This window comes from Grus americana, chromosome 5 (genome assembly GCF_028858705.1).
Source record: "Grus americana isolate bGruAme1 chromosome 5, bGruAme1.mat, whole genome shotgun sequence".
Taxonomy (NCBI): Eukaryota; Metazoa; Chordata; class Aves; order Gruiformes; family Gruidae; genus Grus; species Grus americana.
Genome location: NC_072856.1, coordinates 6103050 through 6123375, shown reverse-complemented (window position 1 = coordinate 6123375; position 20326 = coordinate 6103050). Strand labels below are relative to the sequence as shown.

The 20326-nt window shown below is 38.3% G+C and overlaps 1 protein-coding gene across 1 annotated transcript in view; it reads right to left on the bottom strand.

Moving 5' to 3' along the window:
- The window catches only part of LUZP2 (leucine zipper protein 2), a 202616-nt gene extending 186119 nt beyond the window's left edge, over nt 1-16497 (bottom strand). The window contains exon 1 of the mRNA XM_054828713.1: nt 15666-16497. Within this exon, the coding sequence (XP_054684688.1) occupies nt 15666-16114 (449 nt within the window). The 5' untranslated portion in view covers nt 16115-16497. The remainder of the gene's footprint in view (nt 1-15665) is intronic.
- Between the last annotated feature and the right edge of the window lie 3829 nt (nt 16498-20326).

Sequence of the window (20326 nt, the reverse complement as noted above, 5' to 3'; positions counted from 1 at the left end):
TACAGATACACACTTTATTCTTTTGAGTTGCCTATTGAATTCTAAGATAAATTGAAATGCAGCCTATGCCATGCCTGTTTTCTTCACTTTTGCACATTAGAAGGCACATTGTTAAGTTGATCAGTACTAATTTGATGAGTGCTGGAACATTCTCTCAGTCATCCTTTTCACTACTCACAAAGGACTAACAATATCCCATGAACCATTTGCAGTAGAAAATGTTTAAAACAAAAAAAAAGGAAAACAACTTTTAAAGCATCAAAGGCTTAAAATACTCAAGTGACAAACAAACTGAAGTTATTAAAGATGTATCTGGGACACGTCACAACTACTATAATACCCATTCAATACCTATTAAGGGCAATCATTTCAGATAGTCATAAATATCCATCAGAAAACAAAAAGAAACCCACAAACTTGAAAGCAGAATGCTTTTTATTTCACAGAATGAGATGGCTCTCCGAGCAAGATAAAAGGAAGTCAAGTCAGATTGCTTAGTATACCTGAGCACCCTTGTGTGTTTGGCAGCAGGATGCCATAAAGTTAGGACACTGAGAACACACAGTTAATTCCTGTACTTTTTATTCCAATAGAAAGTTATAAAACTGCTGAAGAACAGTATCCTTCAGGATACCAAGCATGTCAAAAGTAAAAGTGGCGTGGGCAAAGCCTGAAAGATTACTCCCAGAACACAAGTGACAGTCACTCTGACCTATATCAAGAGTCTGCCTTGTCTCCTCATAGTCCCAGAATAGGTCCTAAACCAAGAATGGCAAAGTAAATAGCTAGCAGGCTGTAAAACAAGAAACTTGAACAAATAAGGAAACAGATCTGTATGTTATGCATTCCACATTTACTGTGGTTCCATAGACTTTAAAGTGAGTAGTAAATCAGGTGTGCATTAGCAAAACAAGGCTTTAGAGAAAGAAATAAAAACTAGGATTCACTGTTTGTCAGTATTTCAAGGATCTAAATCATGAAGCAAATTTAAGTAAAACCTGATGCTTATGTTCTTCTGTTGGGGGGTAATTGTAAACAAGAAGAATGAAAAAGCCAACCATCTTTCACACAAGAAGCCTTAACCCTGTTAGATTTCTATTTTAGAAAAATTACAGTTAAATATCAAAGGCCAAATTGAAAAATAATCTGTAGCTATCTCATCTATAACAGAAGATTTCTCCATCCAAAAATTGAGTGTTCTCTTGGTTCTGTCTTTGCTAAGCTGAGTGCCGATTTCTTATTCTCTTTCCATACATGCTAGGAGGATCCCACTGGAAACTTTATATTATTCTAAGAGTCACAGTGATTCAAGTGAACTCTGTGAATGGCACAATGACCCCAAAGGTGTCAAATGGGTGTTTTTGTTAGTAATTACTGAAGGTGATCAAATAATTGATTTAAAGCTGCAGTCCGTTACAAGTTTTACTCCCGTAGAATCCTGCCTCACCAGTTAATATTCCCAGGGCTACACGTCTGCTGAACACCACAAACTTCCATGACCTTGACCTATAGAGACTGCAAAACAGTAAGGATTTTTTTGTTTGTTTTTAATTAAAGCTAAGAGATCTTAGCCCATGGTCCTCCCTCATTGGTAAGAAGCACTTACAAATCTGTTGCTATTTCTTATAACAGACAAAGTTCTATATTGTTTGTTCCACTAATATTTTGAAACCAGGTATCAAACTCAGTGTCACATACACTATAATACAGGCACTTTAGCTGCCAAAAATGGTTTCTCTATATAAAAGGAAGTCCTTTACTCAGTATCACAAAAATAGTAATTCAAACCAGAAGTGGGCAAAGGACTGGTGCAGCGTGAGAGTCTATAAATGGATTCACTTAAGGCTGTAAGTTTATTTACTCTGAAATCAATTTCATTGAAGTATCCCATAGTCACATGTGAAGAGGTCTAGAGCTGTGAACACGGCCTGAAGTTTTAAAATGTCTAAGCAATTGTTAAGCAAACAAAGATTAAGGGTCAGGCAGAACACGTTTTAACACTGCCATATCCATTTAAGTAATCACTTCATTTTTAAAGGGTTTGTGAGTTGTTGGGATTTTTTGGTTTTATTTGGGGGTTTGTTTTGGTTTTTAAAGATTATTCTTGATGTTCGGTATAAAAATACATATATATGCTTTCATATGTTACTGAAAGTTATTTTCTTCTATTATTCCTGTTTCAACATCAGGAAGACAACTGAACCTCCAATACCAACCTCCACTCCTTGAACATATCCTAGGTTGTAGCAACAGACATTCATTATACAGGTTTAACCAGGGAGAATTTCAGTTTAGTTTATCCAGAAATGTACCAAAATCACCAATTCATTTGTTTTTGTAGTATTTGGGTTTTTTCCGATACTCCAAATGAAGGCGTAATGGAAATCTGGACCTTCTGAGTATTTTAAGGAACAGGTATTTACATGAGCATATTAAGAAGGATCCTTGAACTACCGTCAAGCTGAAAACCCACATCAAATGAAGCAGTAGTGAGCCTAACCATGTCCAAAACCACCCACGGGTGCTTTTTACGAAGGCAAGATTTCATCCATTTTTCCACTTAAATCAAGTTTTACATCCTAATTCCCATACAGGCTTTTGGAGGAAGAGAATCAAGGAAAGCCAATCAAAAAACAAATCTTCCCACCTTTCTCCTCCACACAAATAAAAATTTGGAAGCCTAACACAGACCACTTCATCAATTCCAAATTACCTTAATGGAAAAAGATGTTGCATGGCAAAGTAACAGTGGTAAAAGAACGAACACTGATCTTGGCTCCAGTCACCTGTCTTGCAGAAGTTAGTACTAGTATTGTTTGATAGAATTTTATAAATCAGTATCTTCTAACCCCATCTATTTCTGTAAGTATGTATCCTAATCGTTGACAGAACGCTTCCTCTATTTTTCTCCTTTGAATAAAGTGTAATGGGGTCAAGAGGCTTAAGTACTGGAAGGAGAAAGCAATCATTACAACATCCATTCAAAGACAGTGTTAAATCCTCAGTCATTGTAAATCAGCATAAATACAGACATATTAATCATAGGAGGTCACTATTTCTACTATTTCTATAATTATATTATGATTACAGTACGGTAAGAGCAGCAGCTCTCAAGATGGTAAATAAGTAAGGTAATGCATATTGATTAAATGCAAACATACCAGTCTATAACAACTAACATCTGTCCAAAGAAGATCAGATGGCCTAAATTTTATTAATAAATCTTTTTCCATAATACCATGAATAACAAGGCAATGTAGTTCCATATCTACAATCACAGATCACTTTTGGAATGCCTTGTCATCTCTGTATGTAAAAATTGTATGAATGAAGCCTGACATTTTCTTTCATTATCACAGGTAATACAGAGATGCTTTGAAGTCCAGCTACCCCAAGTAGCATAAGCATTTTTTTCTTTTGCCTCAGTTTATGTCTTTTTATTTTTACTCAAAAGCAGATGCAAGATTCTGCTCATCCCATCTATTGGTCCAACGATGCTTGAAATCCAATTTTACAAGCCTAGTCATTTTCAAAAGCACAACTAACATTTTTAGCATGGATTTAGAGGTTATGTGAAATGCTGCCAGTTCATAAAAGGATTTGAGGCCTGAAAAGATTCAGATCTTTCTCTAAAGCAGATTTGGAGGGTTACCTGGCGTGCAAACTTTGTGAAAGCCTGACGTGCAAGACTGTCCAACTGAAAGACTGCAAAAGTAGAAGTTGACAGAATAATTCCAGATTAACATATTTGCCAGAAACAATGCTTGCTCCAGGATCATTTCCTGCATTTGAAGCAAGTAGCAGGATATAAAGAAATTAAAGCCCAATGTTATCTGTAAAAATAATTTGATATTTTTTTCTGCAAAAGGTGCATCCAAATTTGATGCCTTAGCTGTTGAAAAAAAGATTCAGCTGTTTTGAAGCATTTCATTCTATACAAGCACAAGCATATATATCTATTCAAGCCACTGAGAAAAGATAGCCAAAAATCAATTTTTCTTACTTCATTATGTGTCTACAACTAGAAATCCTTTACAGAGAGGCAGATACACTACACATATTTGTGTATTTTCCCTTGAGCAAACGAGATCTTTTTACGTTCAAAAAATACACTAATGGAATTGGATACAAATTTGCAATCTTGAGTTCCTTTTTATCGGTATCCACAATGATGTTTTGGCATCTATTCTAGATGAGACGACTTTCCCACTGCCACTCTTTTTCATTAAATTAAGAAGAAACAGGTAAGAATTCTCTCCATCCTCATTAGTGTGTGGTAAATAATGAGCACTAAGGAGATTTCCACATACACACACTCACTATAAAACAGTGTTATCTGTAAACACCGAAAGATTTACCCTTAAGTTAGCATTAGGTGTACATCATTTATGAGGTTTAAAATATATGGAGCATACGTGTCTATAGCACAAGAGAAGTCTGCTCTATTGCCCTAAAATTGAGGTGAAAGTGCTAGGTTTTTTTACTACTTTTCTTATTAGGAGGCAGATTTTTAAATCATCTTTTTAAGCTTTTATTTTAAAGAACAAAACCTACACCAATACCATAATTTCTAAGTCATGAGCAGTAACAAGCAAAGCAGAACAACTCTCCTTCATCCAATGCTTTCTCGCACTGTACACAGATAGATTTTTTTTTTTTTAATCTTTGTATCGAAAGAGTAGCACCTGGATGCAGCTAGCCTCTGGTAAGATACAGGTAAATAGAGTATCTCCAGAATAGTATCAATACTCCAAATTATTCATTCACTACTTAATGTCCCTTTTTATCTCCTTCCTAACAGATATTGAGATTAGTCTGTTTTTTCCATCACACCCCCCACCCCTCCCTTTTTTAAATCTTATTTCATTCTATTAGGTCGCAGAACAGCTACAGCGATTTCTCACTTCTGGCTTTGTATAGTGTAACTTCCCAACATTTTCCCTGCAAATCAGGAGGTCAGGAGCATTGCTTGGATATGTATGTTTCCAGCTCAGTCACCAAGTGAATTGCTGAAAACACATCTACTTATTTCTCCAGATGGGTCCTTGCAAATATTCACAAGAACAAAGATTCTGTTGCCTGTCTAAATATTCTTCTACAGGAACGGCTCAAGTTGCCTTAAGGACCTTTTCCTTCCCTAGAACATGGAAAGATTTAAGGCAGATGAAATGATTCCATACTGCTTCCAAGGTTTTTTCACCTTCCTCTGATAGCAACCACTCTTGTCAACCGCATGTTGTTCTACAGGTTTAATCCCGTGCGACAAAAACTTCATGTTCCTGTAATTACTGAATGTTATTGGGAAAGGTTTTCCATTATCCATAAAAGTACAATTTCAATATGTGATATAAACATCAAGCTTCAGCAGTCAAGAAACATGTCCCTACAGTAGAGTGAAAGCTATAATATTTAACTCTGATTGCAGTACCAGCTTCTGTACATCACCTATTTGATGGAAGTGGGTTAAGCCTTTCAGATGACATTGCACAAGCCAGTGATGGGGGATTCATCTCATACAAAGGGAATGTATATTCCTTAAACACTTAGTTCCAGTATAGATGTCCTGTATTTCTTCCTAGCCATTTCAGAAGCTGTTTAAATTTTGTCAGTTAGGTACATATGAAACAGGCAATACCACATACTATCATATTAAAACAGATAGAAATGCAACTTTTTCTGCGTCCATTTGAAGAACTGATTACTATTTCTTTAAAACAAATTTTATTATTTAGTTTTTACAGCAATTTAATTCTTTCTGTTTCCAGCAACAGATAACAATCTTCCCTTGAGCCAAAAGAGCTCCAGCTGAGTAGAAATTAGAGAAGGAACTAGGATATAACAGGGACAAAGAGAGAGGTATGAGTTAAAGAAAAAACATTAAATTAAATGCCTGCTTTCATAAGCTTTCCTGAGCCAAATACAGCACACATCTGTGTATACTGAACAGCAGATAGTTGTTTTACAAGTAAATAAAAAAGCAACTGCAGAGAAGTCCCTATTCACTATCTGTGCACTTGAGGAGTGGGGGGTTTTTTTTCATACATCATTCATGTATGAATGCAGAGATTTTGCAGAAAGCAGTATCTGAGTGATTTTTCACCAAATTAAATAGCACAGGCTGCACTGATTGCTAAGTTAGAGATGTTTAATGAAGGAAACGGAAGGGAAGGCAGCAATGCCACCGTGGGTTCTGACCCCCCGGCTCCACTCACCCCATTGTCATCTAGGCACCATGGTTACAGATTCATTTCCCAAGCCTTACCATTCGCATTAAGCCAAATAACCTTATTCCTCAACTGGGAGTGAAATAAAGAAAGCTGCAAGGCTAGACTTTCTGAAAGAGGTCACGATGGATTGCTAACAATCACGACTATTTGGTATCCCCTGTACACATCCGCAGCTAAAGAGTCTAATTTTCAAAGCATATAGCTCTCGCTTATGTTCAGATTTTCACAAGGTTAGCGCAGCCAATATGCTGTCCCCTTTTGAAATTCAAAAGGCATCAGATTAGACTCATTCGGCTCACTTAAAGAAAATCCACTGCAGATTATAGGTATTAAGCCTTTCTAAAATGTCTGGTCCCTTGGCAAACTTTGGCTGCCTTCATGGAAGGAAGAAGAAAACAAAGAAAAACCAACAAAAAAGCTACAGTGCCTATTTTCAGAGGAGCACATGCCAGGAACTTCTGTACTCTCTGTACAATAGAAGGGTAGATCTGCAGGGAGACTGATGGACTCTGCCAGTCACTAATAAGTACTAAGAATACAATGGCTATGTTGCATATTTTGGCACAGAAAATAAGAATTAATCATCAACTGATTGGTTTCAGCAAAGCAGCTCAAAGGTTCAGCTACTTACTAAACACACTTGTTAGATCCACACGCTGGCTGAGCTTCACCCCATCCTGAAAAATATTTCTTTACAAAAAAATGCTGTAAGCAAAGCAGTAGTAAAATTGATTTTATTTCTCCATTTAAGAGAGACATTCTCTCTTTGTACATTGAGCACACATTTCATTACGCTGCATCAGGAGGAAGAAACTTCCTCAACAATCTAATGCCACCCAGAACACAGCTGCTTTTCAGTCTTGTCAGTTCAATTTTTCTGCACGTTTTTTCTCTTTTCCACATTTCAGTAGAATCTCACTATTTTTTTTTTCCCCTTGTTTGCTTCCACAGGCTAGTCTGAAACACACACTTGACTGCAAAATCATTCAGACACGATGAGGATGGCATACATCAGGTAGACAAAGTGTATTACTGGCGTTATTGTCGCTCTAGGTCCCCCTGGTTTGCCAAGCAATTCTGAGGTACAAAGTCACAGCTCCTATTCCTGTAATCATTCACATCAACAAAATCACAGAGACACCTGAAAAGCAGTGTCAAGTATTGAGAATCCAACAACTACATGGCACTAGTAAACAACCATATTTTGTTTACTACTTACAGCGCCAGGTAATTTGTCTTCCTCCCCTCCCACTACCAAACCAAGTTTTATGAAGACCCATAACAGCTACTGAAAATATGTTAAAGGGTTATATTATAGGGAAATGACAGAGACCATATCCCATCATAAACCCCCGTTTGTCTGTCCTTTCTTAGAAGGTGTTTTGATGCTCTCTAGGTGAGAAAATAGTAGCAAAGCCAGTGATAACGCATCGTTTGGTAAAAGTGTGGCAACCAGGAAGAAGTTCATACGGATAAGTTAGAGGGATGTTCTGCTACAGCTCCATCTCCAACTAAAAGGGCAAGGTGTTAGATCTGCGATTAGATAGGATTCAGCAAATATGTGCTCAGTTTTTTAAGTGCTGCAATTTGTCCGATGGCAGGCAAATCTGTTTTTTACCCAGCTTCCACTTTCCTACTCAGCAAACAAGGAGCAAATCTGTCTATTTTCACAACAAATTGTGACCATACATTGACAAAATATGAGCATTCATAAATGACAACAATAAGAATACGTAAATAGCTGGAAAAATTAATAATTTGGGTAAAATACGTCAACTGGCAACATACTAGCCTTATCTTTTCAAGATAGCACGCGGAGACAAAACACGCGAGAATTTTTGACATTTCTCTACTCCTTCCCAGAGATGCTATCAATCAATATCAATGAGTGAGATATTGAGAAATACCATACACACCTATTTCTTCAGCTTCTAAGAGCCTTACCCACTGATTTCTCTCGTGACTCGCTGAAGTATTGTTTGTTTCAACAAATACAGCAGAGAGTTCAGAGGGAAAGCTACAAAAAGTATTGCTAAGATAATACTCAGTAAAAGTGAAGATTAATAAACACAGGAGTGATATGGGGTAAGGGCTAAGATGACTAAGTAATAGCACAAGAAAGAAAGGGAGAAAAATCTATAGTAGCACACAAAACCTGCTATTCGATGCAATGTCATATTTACTCTTCAGCATTTCTAGAAGGTACTTGCCACTCAGATGTGTTTGAAATAGCAAATATAGCAACACACATCTTAAACTTTTGCACAATATTAAGATTGAAGGATGGTATGAAATACCTTTATTCTTTCTGACAAATGTATTACTTGTCTTCCCTACAGAAAATATTTACAGATCTGACCCTTACAAGACAGCTGGCACCCCCATTGTGCAAAACTAGACAATGAGAAGAAACACTGTTTTTTGACAAGTGGCATAAATGAGATTTATTTGTCTGCAGAGTGGTACATCATAAGGATTACTATCTGTGAAAAGGTTTCGTTAAAAATAGAAAATAATATCGAATCCACAATCTCACAGAAAGAAGGATTACAAGTTTAGGTTAAGATATCCTTATATTCTACCCTAGCTATAAATTAATAAATGAGAAAGAAACAGGAATGTGGCAGCATTGTAATTTCTCTAAACACAAAGAATACATTAAAATGTCAAAAGTAACTCCACAGCAAGTCTCCTGGGCAGAAATGCATTATACATAGAACAGTTGGAATTCTGTTATGCTATTACATTAAGACTGAATTCTAGAGATCCTTAAGATTTACCTGAGATCATATGGATCTTCAAGAATATTTTAACTGTAGATTGATTTTCAGATTTGATCTAGTCTTTCCTGAAGGTTACAAAAGTTTTTAGCAGCATCCTTTCTTCCCCTCCCCTCATTTTTTTCCTTCTTCCTTTTAGATTCCAAAAATCAGAAACATAACTGACAAAACATCATAAAAGAATCTAGTTTTAGTATTTCTGGTCAAACTGAGAACTTTCTGCATTTCTAATTTATGTTGCTGAGCTTAATTTTGTGGAGCACTTTTAAATGTTTTAGCCCAGATAATAAAATAACATAGCAAGCATACTACTTCCAAGGACATCATTCTTAACCAAAAGTTAGCCATATCATAACAGCAGAAAATCCCACCAAATTTAAAACTGTTGACCACCCCCCCAAAATTCTCATCCCACTCTTCCCTCCCAGGGCAAATAACAGATAGAAAAAAATGTGTGATTGCTTTACTGTAGAAGGGCTGCAAACATGGAGAAGCAAGTATATTACATAAGGAGAGCGTTAAGAAAATATGTGTACATACACACACATGTTCTTATATACACATACAGTGTGGTTCGAGTCCAGGAATTCCCAAATTAGCTTTAATCAAGCTCATTCTGATGCCAAAGAAGTCCACCTACAGCAGGTTCTTGTTTACTTTTCTACGCAAGATAGAGGTACCCTACCGCTATATCTAGAGTCCAGGGTGCGAGTCTGATGAGTGAGTGGCTGAGGAAACTCCGTTTGTTTAGTCTGGAAAAAAGGAGGCTGAGGGGAGACCTCATCGCTGTCTACAACTACCTGACAGGAGGTTGTAGCCAGGTGGGGCTTGGTCTCTTTTCCCAGGTAACAATTGATAGGACAAGAGGACACTGCCTCAAGTTGCGCCAGGGGAGGTTTAGTTTGGATATTAGGAAATACTTCCTCACCGAAAGGATTACTAAGCACTGGAACAGGCTGCCCAGGGAAGTGGTTGAGTCACCATGCCTGGAGGTATTTAAAAGACGCATAGATGTGGTGCTGAGGGATGTGGTTTAGTGGTGGACTTGGCAGTGTTAGGTTAATGGTCGGCCTCGATCTTACAGGTCTTTTCCAACCTAAACGATTTTATGATTTACCTTGTTTAAAAGCTACTCTGAAATATCTCTGCACTATACCACAGCCTGCAGATTCAACGTGGCCGCGCACGCTAAGGCAGTATGGTTGGCGACTGCACTCGTGCCAAGAAAAGGGTGTTGCATTTTGCCATTGCTGGTTTTGTAGTCCAGCATCTGCACCCCTGAGGCCATGGGCTTCGGGCAGGGGGGAGAAGTAGCAGTTCCTTCTGCCCACACATCTGGTAGTTTGGGTTTGTTTTGTTGGTTGGTTTGGTTTTTGAGGGTTTTGTTTGTGGGAGTGGTGGTTGTTGGTTTCTTTGGGGGTTTTTTTTGGTTTTTTACATTTGGTTTTGTTTGTTTGGGTTTTTTTTTTTTTTTTAATGTGTCACTGGAGCTCAAAACTTTTTTCCCAGAAGAAGGAAGAGGCTTTGTTTCCCCAAGTAACTTCTAGTTTGCTGTATTAGGCACTTGCTTATAAGTTGTCAAAATAAAGCCATCAAGCTAAATACATTCCTTGAAATAATGGAGCTGTGCTACTGGTAAAATTGTCTCATTACGTTTAAACACAGTCCCCAACAAAGCACATGCTTCTTCAGGTATAGTAAGGTCGCAAGCCATATGCTAAATGCCACTTCTGTACCTCAAACATAAGTCCTTACAAGCCATTAACCAAACATGCATCATCATCCACATTGATAGAAATCAGAAAGCTTTCACGGCCCAGAAAACCCAGACAGCAAAAGTAAGTGCGAAAGGAATTCTAAACAGGAGACAAGTGATAGAGTTAATGCCCCTGCATTTCTGGAAGAATTCAGAAAGCACGGTATTAAGACGGCCTCCGTTATCCGCCAAACCTGCAGCAAAAATGCATCATCTTTCCCGCTAAAGAAGTCATCTGCTAACACTCTGCAGAGTTCACCTTCAATCGTGGGGGAAAGGACAGACACTGCTGGACCTCAGCCTGAGAGCTCAAAAGCGGGAATCACTGTCGGCTACCTGCTGGCGTGCCTGTGGCCACCGCAGAGGGTATAAGCACACAGTGAGCCTTGCTCTTCCACCTCAAAATCTGGAAAGGAGCAGGGTTCCCTCTATTTGCACGTGTCTAAGTGAAAAACAGTTACTTTCAACATCTGATTATAGCGCAAACAGTGTTTCCATGATGAGAAAGAGCTTAAGAACTAGAAACAACGATGTTCAACATTCTCCTCACCCCAGTACAATAACATCAAAGACGTTCTCCCTTTATCTTTCCTCACGTCCCAGAGTCCCCTTCACAAAACTTTATCAGAGGAGGGAAAGATATTAGTATTTTCATATTCCTTAAAAAAATAATTACCAAACCCAACAAATGTAAAGAAAATAGTCAACCTTGAAAATACGTCCAGGGAAAAAGCAAGCATTTAAGCCAGGCTCTCATGTTTAATAAGGGAAATGAATTCACTATATTTCTATCACTTCCAACAATAAGCATACACCACCTTCATTAGGCAATATCCACCTACCAGAAATGAGCGCACCATTTTTATTCTGCTATACGCCACAGAGGTGGCATTCTTCCGAAGCCAATGAATTACAGATTGCTTTGTAACATCAGTGTAGTAAGATTGCCAGTGAACTGCACTTTTAGAAAAATCAACCACCAGCCATTTCTCTGTCATTAAAATAATATAAACTCTGCCTTTACAGCCCTGTTGTTTGTACATCCGTTTAATGAGTTGCTATAGCAGTAATATTATTGTTGTTATTAAAGTGCATCTTGTTGGGCTTATGGTCCTGGTCTCAGCTACTAAGTATTCTACTTCAATCAAATTATTCAATGTCTTGCACCTTCGTTGTATTTCATGTGTGGACAGAAGGCATTCACTGTCATCGGAAAAAAAAAAAGGAAATCTTTGTTTCACATCAAGCTTTTTCTAAGGAGTCAAATTTTTGTTATTTGGACAAAAAAAAATTGTCAGTGAGCAGAGAATAAAGTATCCAGCTGTTCCATAGTAACACTGAAGTAAAATTCAGAAAACCCTCCTTTTAGCTAAAAGCCGGCAAGTGGCATTAGACAAGGTAATCTGGATTGAAGATCTTAGTTACTAATGCCAATGACTGACTTCATGCAAGCATTCCCCTTCTACAAATAGTTTTCCAGTCAGAATATTTAGGTGTCTGGGGCCACAAAAGCACCCAGGCAGCTGCAGAATCAGACCCTGAGCCTATTATACACTATGTGCACTCACTGAGCACTCGGTACAGTGGGACTCATTTCTGGAAAAGATCTCTTCAGAAAGGATGAAAAAGTAACACATGCACAACCATCTCATTAGATCTGCCAAACCAAGTAGTCCAAGGAAATATAATAAGTGGACAGGGAAACACAAACTTCAGAATAGTTTTACCAAGCTAAATTCACTGTCAAAAATTTGTTCCCCCAAACTTTTCATGAGATTGATTTTAGAATAGTATTTTTTAGTTATTCCATCACAACATATGTAGTTAACTGGACAGGCAAATATACCTCAATCTTGTTACCTCTTCGGCACTACAACCAACTGAAAATATGATTAGGAGTAATTATCGTGTCTCAAAGCCACACCAAATCTCAGTTTAGGTAATACAGAAAAGATCATACATTTCAAAAACATGAACATTTCTGTAATTTGACAGGCATTTGGTTCATGCATATGGTTTTAGAGTATGCTGAGAAGTTAGCTGCATACAGTTCTGAAAGTCAAAAGTTAGTTATTAACGCAATCTTAAACGTGATAGCTATGTATTTTCCTCTTTTTAAAAATATTATAAAGTACAAAAACTCAATATGCTGTGTTAACATAGTTGAACTCCTCGATTCATATTTGTTTACAATTAGGCTTTGAGATATGCTGAGGTCTTCCAAAACTGTCACCATGACATGATGCAAAGAAGATGGCATCACCACATGACAAGGAACGAGAAGCAGCAGCTGTCCACCACTGCAGCAAGTACTGTGGTCACTGATTTCAGCACCAGTGTATGAAATGGAGATATGGTGCTTTTGTACAAACTTTTAAAAAAAATAAATCCTCATGATGGAAAATGTTCTGCCCTGCAAGGTTGATGCTTTGCCTTAGCTAAGCAATTTTACACAGCAGGAAATTAGACCCTGCTTTTTGCAAACACAACTAGTCCTGCAAGCCTACTCTGTTTGGGTCCAACCAATGAATTAACCATATGTTTACAAGAAATACTAACCACCACAGACAGAAATGCCTTCTGCTGAAGGAGATTAAAGCATAATCTCTTTCCAGTAGATGGCATATTGATAGCACTGTATCATTTTTTTACACTTCCATCATGTGCTGTTGAAAAATTACTTTCTGTTCTACACCGCCAGTTAAACATCAAGTGACTGAAAGCACTCACTGAACAGAGTCGTCCAGGACTTTTATCATTCTCCAATTCCACAGCAGAGCTTCAGTCTCCTTTTTAACAGGGTGACCAATCCGGTATCAAAAGCAGAATGTACTCTGCAATATATACTGTACTTGGGTGGAATTTGACTGGAATTACTCTCACATTGATCATTTTCATTCCTCAGTTACATAAATCATCATGCACTACAAAATTATACTCTCATGAAAGTATATCCACTCCTCAGAGGCATACTGTTCATAATTAGTATTCACATGCCAGCTTCAACTTCTTCACATTCTGTCCAATTATTTTTTGAAAGGTGGGGAGGGACTTGAATTTTTTTTTTTTTTTTTTTTTTACAGTTATCAAGAATGAGCTATAGTACATTTTTCATACAGGTAGTATTTTCTCCAGAAGATGAGGCACCTACTTTTACGGCTTTACACTAACTAGATAACTTGTCCAAGTTTAGTCCCCTGAAAGTTCAAGTAGTTTGTAAGACACTTCATAAAAACAATAAAATATGAAAATTTAGAATAGTTTTCCACGTCTCTCTCCACTACAGTTTAACCTGCACAAACTCATCCAAGATACAAACCTGTATCTGCAAAAGCTGGTTTGGTGCTTCCTCCCCTTTTTAAGCCTGGCATAATTTAGCCAAGAACATATCACTCTCAAGTGAGTACAAAATTATTAATCAGAATTGACAAGCATTTTCACACTTGACTGCTAGTGAATGTTTCCTTAGATCACTCATTAAATCAGAAGGGATAATTATTGAATCACAATATATTACAATTTTCTGCCAAGTTTTATATTTCAAAGAGCATCGGAGTGGTTCGTATGGACTAGCACTGTAGAATCCCTAAATCAGAAGTGTTACCAAAAAAAAAAAAGTACCCTTCCCTCGCCAGTAACAGCCTCCTCCAAAGGACTGAAGTAATTGAATAACTGAAGCATTTTGATATTCCTGATTTCTCCCTGCATTCAGGCCTTTTCCCAATCAGAGATTTTCACAGTTACCATTTGCCTGTGTTTGAGTATATACAGAGATGTGCTCCTGCTGTACCTGACCGAGTACTTAGCAGGCACACACTTTTTTTTTTTTTAAGTCTCAGTGAACAAGTAAGGCTTAAAACAGGCAGTACTTCTGCAAAAAGCTGCTTCAATGCTGATTTTACAGGAAGAGATCAAGCATAAGGGAGAAGACATTTCCATGATCAATATACATGCATATATCCTCTGATAACATGCTTTACGGACTTATTACTAAGTACCGTATAAATTTCCAACACAGCAGAGAAATACCAGTCAAAATTTGGGCTTGATTTTCTGATAAGGAACTGCAAGTTAAGAAGTGTGAACTGAGAGCAGCGTCATTGTAACAGATCTGCTCTGTACCCAGCATTAACTTTCCATCTGTGCACATCAAGACAATGGGATAGAGTGTCTCAGCTTTATCTTTGCTGTGCTGAACATGTTCTGTCTACAGCATAGAGAATATACTATCTCTGAACAACTGAACAGTACACATTATCTTATCAGAACACTGCATGGTCAGAACAGGTTTTATTTTTAAGCTGCAATGGCTTTTGTTCATATTTTCCTCAGTGATTTATTATACTTTCACAGAAAGGCATGTTTCTAGATTGCAGCAACTTTTTAACACGTTTCCTGGCATTGAGATAACACTGCAACATCTCACCTGCATTTCACAGCAAAAAAAGGTAAGCCATAGGTCTATGTTCAGATAGAGAAACCTAAACTGAGGTGACATTGTTCAAATGTTTATTTTTTGCACTCTAGAAGGGAAAACGTTAGCATGTTCTCAGTTTCAGCTGTTTGGCTTCCTTATTTCCCGTGAAGGAGAGTCTATCTGCTATTACTGCCGTATATATAAAGCTGATATTTGTTACCGTCTTGCTACATCACAGGAGCTGTGGATCAACTTATACAGGAGCAGCTTTAACATCATTAAAAAAAGCCTAGAAAGACCAAGGCAACACTCAGTATCTTTCAGAGGATCAGAAGGGATAAGTAAGAATCAGAGAAAATATCTGCTCTAAACTTACTCCCCCAGTAAAAGCTGAAATCTGTATTATTTCTCTCGAGAGCACTGAATCTAAAAGAGCAAACAGCAAACAAAACAGAACTCGAAGCAAAATAGCTCTCGGTACTCACCTAGTGCTGAAGACCAGTGCAGGAAAAAGAGGCAGCAAGTAATAAGCAGAGATGAATTTCATACTGGAGCTCCTCTGTTTGGTTCCGTTCCTCTCTACCTTCTTCGCACCGACTCTTTCCCCCTCTCTCCGTCTCTTCCTCCAGCAGCTCCTGAGCCTCGCCTTGCCCGGAGAGCTGCCCGCCCTGCTGCGGGAGGGTCCTAGCTCCGCCAGAGCAGACAGACGGAGTAAGGAAGGGAGCTCCGAGTGGGATGTGAGCTCCGGGAGTGATGTCACGAGGCACGGCGAGCTGCCGCGCCAGCCCACAGCCCGGCCGCCTGCGAGCCCTCCAGCCGCCGGCTCCAGCCGCGTCCTGAAGGATGTGCTGGTGGTACTCGCCGCAGAAGCGGCGGCCGCGGAGGGATGGGCACTCGGTACCTGGCACTTCGCTCTAAGCTCACGGTGGAACATAGCTGAGAAATTCTTCCTGGAAACAAAAAGAACAAAACCAGAGAAAACTATAATGAAAACACGGCCAATATTTTGTCATTAGAGCCTTTATCTGAAGTGAAGCTAGACAGGAGAGAGCACACAGAGGATCCGGGAATTGTTTCAAGCAGGTGTCGAGTTACAGGGCAGCCACTACCTCTGGAAAGGTGTCAGTTCTGTAGAGCTAGAATCACAAGGTACTACTTCAATTAGGTATTCCTTCAACCCAGTACCGCACCAAGTTGAAGGTAAGAGCAGAAATAGCTTCCAAAAATGGTGTTTTGAAACATGGATGTCGTCTCTAAAAGCCCTTCGTCACCTGAAGCAACTGGTTAAGACCTACAGAGCCATTAAGACTGTTTTTCCTGCTCTCCATGCTTGTATGTCACCTGATCTTAATCTTGGTTTAAATAAAGATGTTTTAAGAATCTAAGTGTTTCCTTCCCTGCCTTGACACAAGCGAAGCTCATCCGATAGCAAATCGTATGACAGTATAACATTTACACAAGAATCATCTTTCTATGCGATACAAAAACCCCAAACCTGTCTACAAGTGAATGAAGTGTGATTATTACAAGAAGTTTTGGTCAGCTATGATGAATTTGTGCTTCCCTGGTCATATGAAAACATCCAGAAACTACATCATACATCACAAGCATAAAATAAAACTTTCTGTAGTTTAAGCTATGTGTGTCACTGCGGTCAACTGTTTATTGAAGAGTAATCTTGGATTCCATCAACACAAATAGAAATTCACTGTTTGAAATTAGTATTGACCCTTAATAAGGCATTCAACATGGCGTACAAATAGCATTAATACATTAAACTATTGTTTACATTCTTCAGTAGCAAACTGAGAAGGAGGGAGAGAAAAGAAGAAAAAAAAAGGCATTGTACGTAGCCAAAAAGGAATAAAAAAGTATTGCTGAACTCCTTTTCCTTGTATCCCAACTCTAGTATCTTGTTTCCAGCATGCCTGGCAGCAAGTTCTATTCAACCACATTAATTTAAATCAGCATTTATTGTTATTTTGATGCTACATAGCAGCATGAAAGAACAGCCATGTTACCATGGATACTTATGATAGAATAGTAAAAAGGTCATAAAAAGTGCAGTCAGCTTGTCATTTTCTCTCCCAGAAAAAGCCAGCCTTCCCAGGCTACCAGCCACCTCACAGTCACGTATCAGCACCTAATACTCCTTCCACCTTCCCTTGATGCGCACACACACAGGGTGCAATGGAGGGGAAGGTACTGGTGCATCAAGGGAGTAAGTTATGCCTGATGATGCTGAGTGAGCTTAAGAAAACTTGTGAAATTTTGCAACTTGAAGAATTATTTTTTAATTCTACTACTGCTCTGCCTCTCTTTTCAGGAGAGGTGGGTGATGGAATAGAGAAGCCTGCTGCTAGGTCTTTGTTTCATCTCAAGGGTTTTACCATGCTTGCACAGGAAAACATCTCCACAAGCAGTTTAGTGGCTCCAGAACAGGTTCTCTGCAGCTATATAGTGCTATATCACATCATCATTCTTTGCATAATTTCTCCATCCTGATCAGAATTGATTGAACAATTAGGAAGCTTTCCTGCTTACCAACACTGCTGCTTTAGCCCTGCTCTGATGCAAATATCCTATAGGCTGAAACTGAGTTGAGACAGTCTGTGAACCCCTCAAGGGTTCAGCATAAAGGATTTGCAGGAAGCTTTCCCATCATCTCCGGTTAGGACGCGGGAGCAGGGGCTCTCGCTCTGCTCAGGCACAGCCTGCACAGAGCCGGGCCGCTAGGAGATGGCAGCAGTGGCTGAACAGGGATTGCAGCAATTGCAACCCTAAATATTGAGATATGCTCAGATAAAACTGCATTACTGTGAAGAGAAACGCTCAGCGGTGAATGCAGGTAGGACAAAAGGAAAACCTGCATTTTTCGAGGCAACCTTCTATAATTAAGGGCTGAGCACTTAATCTCAAATGCTACTCTTGTCAGACTTCATTGTGCTCAAGCTGTTTGCCTGAAGACATAAAAAAAGCATCCTTTTTTCCCCTCATATTCAACTAACTGACCTCGATCTGAAGCTTTCTATTGTTTTGAAGGGTTTGGGGGTTTTTATTTCGTTTTGTTTTTCAGAGGAGATGTATTTTAACAGCATAATGTACATCTTAAGAGTAATATATTCATACCAAAAACTGGGGGAGAATTGTTTGCAGATTTTCTTAGACTTGGACTGTATAGTCAATTTGTTTAGTGCTGCGTAGACTTAAAGCAAGATCAAATATTAATGTATAACTTCAAAGACCTTGGATAGAAATATTCCATATAAACGCATTAAACATGCGGAACTTAAAAAATATCTTATTTTCACTCTTATAATTAAAGGCTTTCCATTTCTTGGCTCGAACTTATTGACAGTATTACTGAATAAATAATAACCCCTAGCTTAGCAAGCATAAGGTGTTTATATATGCTCTTTCACAAATAACCATACACAGACAATATAAACAAGAAGAAAACAATGGAACTATTACTGCAAAGTTCCAAGGCATTTCAAATGCTACTTGTCACACAGGTTCTTGCAAGTTTGGCTAAATACAGATAGTGTAGGAATACCATCGCCTGCTTTAGAGAGGAAAATCAGTCAACTGTCTCCCTTTGCAAAATACAGCACAAGCTCATGCTTGCCAGAACAGAAAGACATCCACTTATGCCTATATTTACGTATTAACTACTATAGCAGGGGTCCTAATTTTACTTGCATTCTTTGGAAATAACGGTAATAAAAAGAATCATGAAATGATGGCATATATTATATTCAGTTATTTGGAATGCATATGTGTTAATAGAGAAAATTCTCTAAATATCTTGAACAAAGCAGATCATTAATGTATCTTCCTGTCAAATACTAAAATTCTAAACATTGAAGACTTCACAAGACTGCAGAAAAGTCTTTCAGAATAAGGGCACAACCACTGGAAAAAATTAAGGCATTTCATTTCAGGGTGCTTTACAAATACAACTGGTACATTTTTATTTGGGGGGGCGGGGGGGGGAACACAACAAAACCCACACAACCAAAAAACCCCTTCAAACGAGACAAAGCTACAGGTAGAATTCAATTATCCCACTTTCATGTCCAGTGCTCTGTAAAGCAGGCTACATTATGATGTAGATAATGTATCATCACTGCAGTGTTGAGAATGACAATTTTTTCTTGTCTTGTTATACATGTGTACACACATATACAGATACACATACAAATGCACATGTACGTATATTTTGGTTGAACTGAAGCATGTTTTAGATAACTAGAACAGTAACTTGATACTTTTTTTTTTTTTTTTTTTTACACTCTATAAGCACACTCCATTTCTATGTCCTAAAAAGACTAGCTAGGCACACTGAATTCCCAAGTAATAACATAATCTCTGAAATACAGTATGATAAATAGCATCTTAAATAATGGAGGAAGCACAAAACCACAGACATTAGTACTCTCTTCTTAAGGATAATTGTTGTGAGCTAGTGAAGTTTGCAGACCTCAGTGATGCAAGATGACTGCAAGTACAGTTGCTGAGACAACAGCACTGGTTGAGCAGGAGCAGAAAGGACAAGCGACTTGCAGGAGACACTTTTCTTTGCAGAAGACTGAAAAACTAAACCAGTGTCTCCTCATTCTGCTATGCCCCCACCACATTACTGAAAGTTTGGCTAATATTGCCAGCAGGAGCCTTTCTCTCTCTGCCTCTTGTGTTAGTAGCTCCTGCAGCAGGGAGATTTCTGATGTTTTTGAAAAATATCTCAGGAGCACTGACCTTTGCATCCAAGTGATCCCGAAGCTTGCTCATAAGAGCTGCTCCTCCTGTAAGGATGGAAGAGCAGGAGCCAGCAAATTCAAACCAGTGTAAATCAATTGAACAATAACAACAAAAAAACCCCCAACAAAGTCCTATTTATGAAATCCTAATTACAGAATAAAATTACAAACGTTTATAAAACAGGTGATTGAAACAAAGCATTGTTTAATCTTTCTTAACTAAAATGAAATACAACTTCTGGATTTTACGGGTAGTCAGCTACCAAGATCATAACACTTATTCAGCCTAAGGAGAGGTGGGGAGATTCTTCTCATTTCAAGAGTTATACCTGAACAGCACTGCCAGAAAATTCTTGTGGGCTTTTTTTTTTTCTTTTTGGTTGGTT